The sequence below is a fragment of the Hemiscyllium ocellatum genome, unplaced genomic scaffold (genome assembly GCF_020745735.1).
Source record: "Hemiscyllium ocellatum isolate sHemOce1 unplaced genomic scaffold, sHemOce1.pat.X.cur. scaffold_847_pat_ctg1, whole genome shotgun sequence".
NCBI lineage: Eukaryota > Metazoa > Chordata > Chondrichthyes > Orectolobiformes > Hemiscylliidae > Hemiscyllium > Hemiscyllium ocellatum.
Genome location: NW_026869266.1, coordinates 120,594 through 122,500, shown reverse-complemented (window position 1 = coordinate 122,500; position 1,907 = coordinate 120,594). Strand labels below are relative to the sequence as shown.

Here is a 1,907-nt window from a genome sequence, read left to right as displayed (position 1 = left end):
CAGTCTGTCTCTCTGTCCCTCTGTTTGTCTGTCTCTCTCTCTCTTTCTTTCAGTCTCTCTCTCTCTCTCCCTCAGTCTCTCCCTGACTCTCTCTTTCCCTCAGTCTCTCTCCCTCAGTTTGTCTCTCTGTGTCTGTCTGTCTCTCTCTGTCTCTCTCTCCCTCAATCTCTCCCTGACTCTCTCTCTCCCTCAGTCTCTTTCTCTCTTCCTCAGTCTCTCTCTCTCCCCCTCAGTCATTCTTTTCCTCAATCTGTCTCCTTCAGTCTCTCTGTTCCTCAGTCTCTCTCTCTCTCTCACTTTCCTCAGTCTCTCCCTCAGTCTCTCTCTCTCTCCCCCCCCTCAGTCTCTCTCTCCTCTCCCCCCTCAGTCTCTCTCCCTCAGTCTCTCTCTCTCTCTCTCTCAGTCTCTCTCCTTCAGTCTCTCTCTCCCTCTCAGTCTCTCTCCCTCTCCCTCACTCGCTCTCCCTCAGTCTCTCTCTCCCTCAGTCATTCTCTTCCTCAGTCTGTCTCTCTCTCTCTCTCAGTCTCTCTCCTTCAGTCTCTCTCTCCCTCCTTCAGTCTCTCTCTTTCCTTCAGTCTCTCCTTCAGTCTCTCTCTCCCCTCTCAGTCTCTCTCCCTCTCCCTCAGTCTCTCTCTCCCTCAGTCTCTCTCCCTCAGTCTCTCTGTCTCTCTCTCTCTCTCTCAGTCTCTCTCCTTCAGTCTCTCTCTCCCTCCTTCAGTCTCTCTCTTTCCTTCAGTCTCTCCCTCAGTCTCTCTCTCTCCCACTCAGTCTCTCTCTCTCTCTTCCCCCACTCCAATCAGTCTATCTGTTCCTCTGTACCTCCCGCCCCACGCGTACCCTCTGGTATCCCACGAGGAGACAGGCACATTTTAATAATCTCCAAATCCTTCCCCCAAGTGCCTACATCTCTCGGCCTTTTCTCTGTCTCCGCACTCCTCTCTCTCTCTCTCTCTGTATCCAACCCTTTCCCTCTCTCTCTCCCCCCTCAGACTTAGAAAAGCAAGAGAGAGAGATAGAGAGAGAGAGAGAGCAGATAGTTTGTAAAGTTACCGTACCTGTTGTGACTCTCCCAATGAACATCAAACACAGAAGACAACGGAACATCTCCGTCTCTAGGAAACCACTGTGGGAAGGAATGGGAGAGGAGATGGGGGGGCAGGAGGGAGGGAGGGAGAGAGAGAGAGGGAAAAGGAAGAGGAGGAGGAGGAGGAGAGAGAGAGTGAGAGAGGAAACTGTGGCTTCAACTGAAGGAATTTCAAACACTTTCAGGCTGAATTAAAAGTAATTTTTTTTGGGATTAAAGGGGATGGGATGGACTGTTCCATTCGGAACTGGGAATCAAGGGGGAGTGGAGGAAGGGGAGGTGTTGGGGGTTGGGGGGGGGGGGGAGCTCGGGTCAGGAATGTGGATTCCTAAAAGACTCTCAATCCCCTCCCACACACCAACCCCCCGAACCCCCCTCCTCCCTCCCCTCACCCTGCCTTTCCAACCCCCTTCCTTGTGGAATCACCACCTTCCCAAGGAAAGGATGGAAGGGAAGATGAACTCTCAAGAGGGGAGGGTAAGGAGAGGGGGGGGGGGGGGGGGGAGGAGAGGGGAAGGGATTGTTGATACAAAAATTCAGAGTTTGCAGCCCTCCCGTCCCTGAGTGATCGAGTCTCTCTCTCTCTCTCTCTCTCTCCCTCCCTCTCTCTCTCTGTGCTGATGTGGATCAGGAATGTCAATATAGAGAGGGGGGGGGTGACAGGAAGGGGAAGGAGGCAGGCAGGGAGGGAGGATGAGGCATCCCAGAGGCTCTTAAAGGGAGAGAGAGAGAGAGAGGCGGATTTATTGTCCTACGCAGTGCACAGCAGGGACAAGCAGAGAGAGGGAGGCTGAGAGAAACACAGCGAGAGAGAGAGAGAGAG

The 1,907-nt window shown here is 53.4% G+C and overlaps 1 protein-coding gene across 1 annotated transcript in view; it reads right to left on the bottom strand.

Annotated features, from left to right (window-relative positions):
• The window catches only part of LOC132814496 (kin of IRRE-like protein 1), a gene marked incomplete at its 3' end in the record, with an annotated part of 61,232 nt that extends 59,751 nt beyond the window's left edge, over positions 1 to 1,481 (bottom strand). Inside the window, exon 1 of the mRNA XM_060823503.1 lies at positions 1,056 to 1,481. Within this exon, the coding sequence (XP_060679486.1) occupies positions 1,056 to 1,104 (49 nt within the window). The remainder of the gene's footprint in view (positions 1 to 1,055) is intronic.
• Between the last annotated feature and the right edge of the window lie 426 nt (positions 1,482 to 1,907).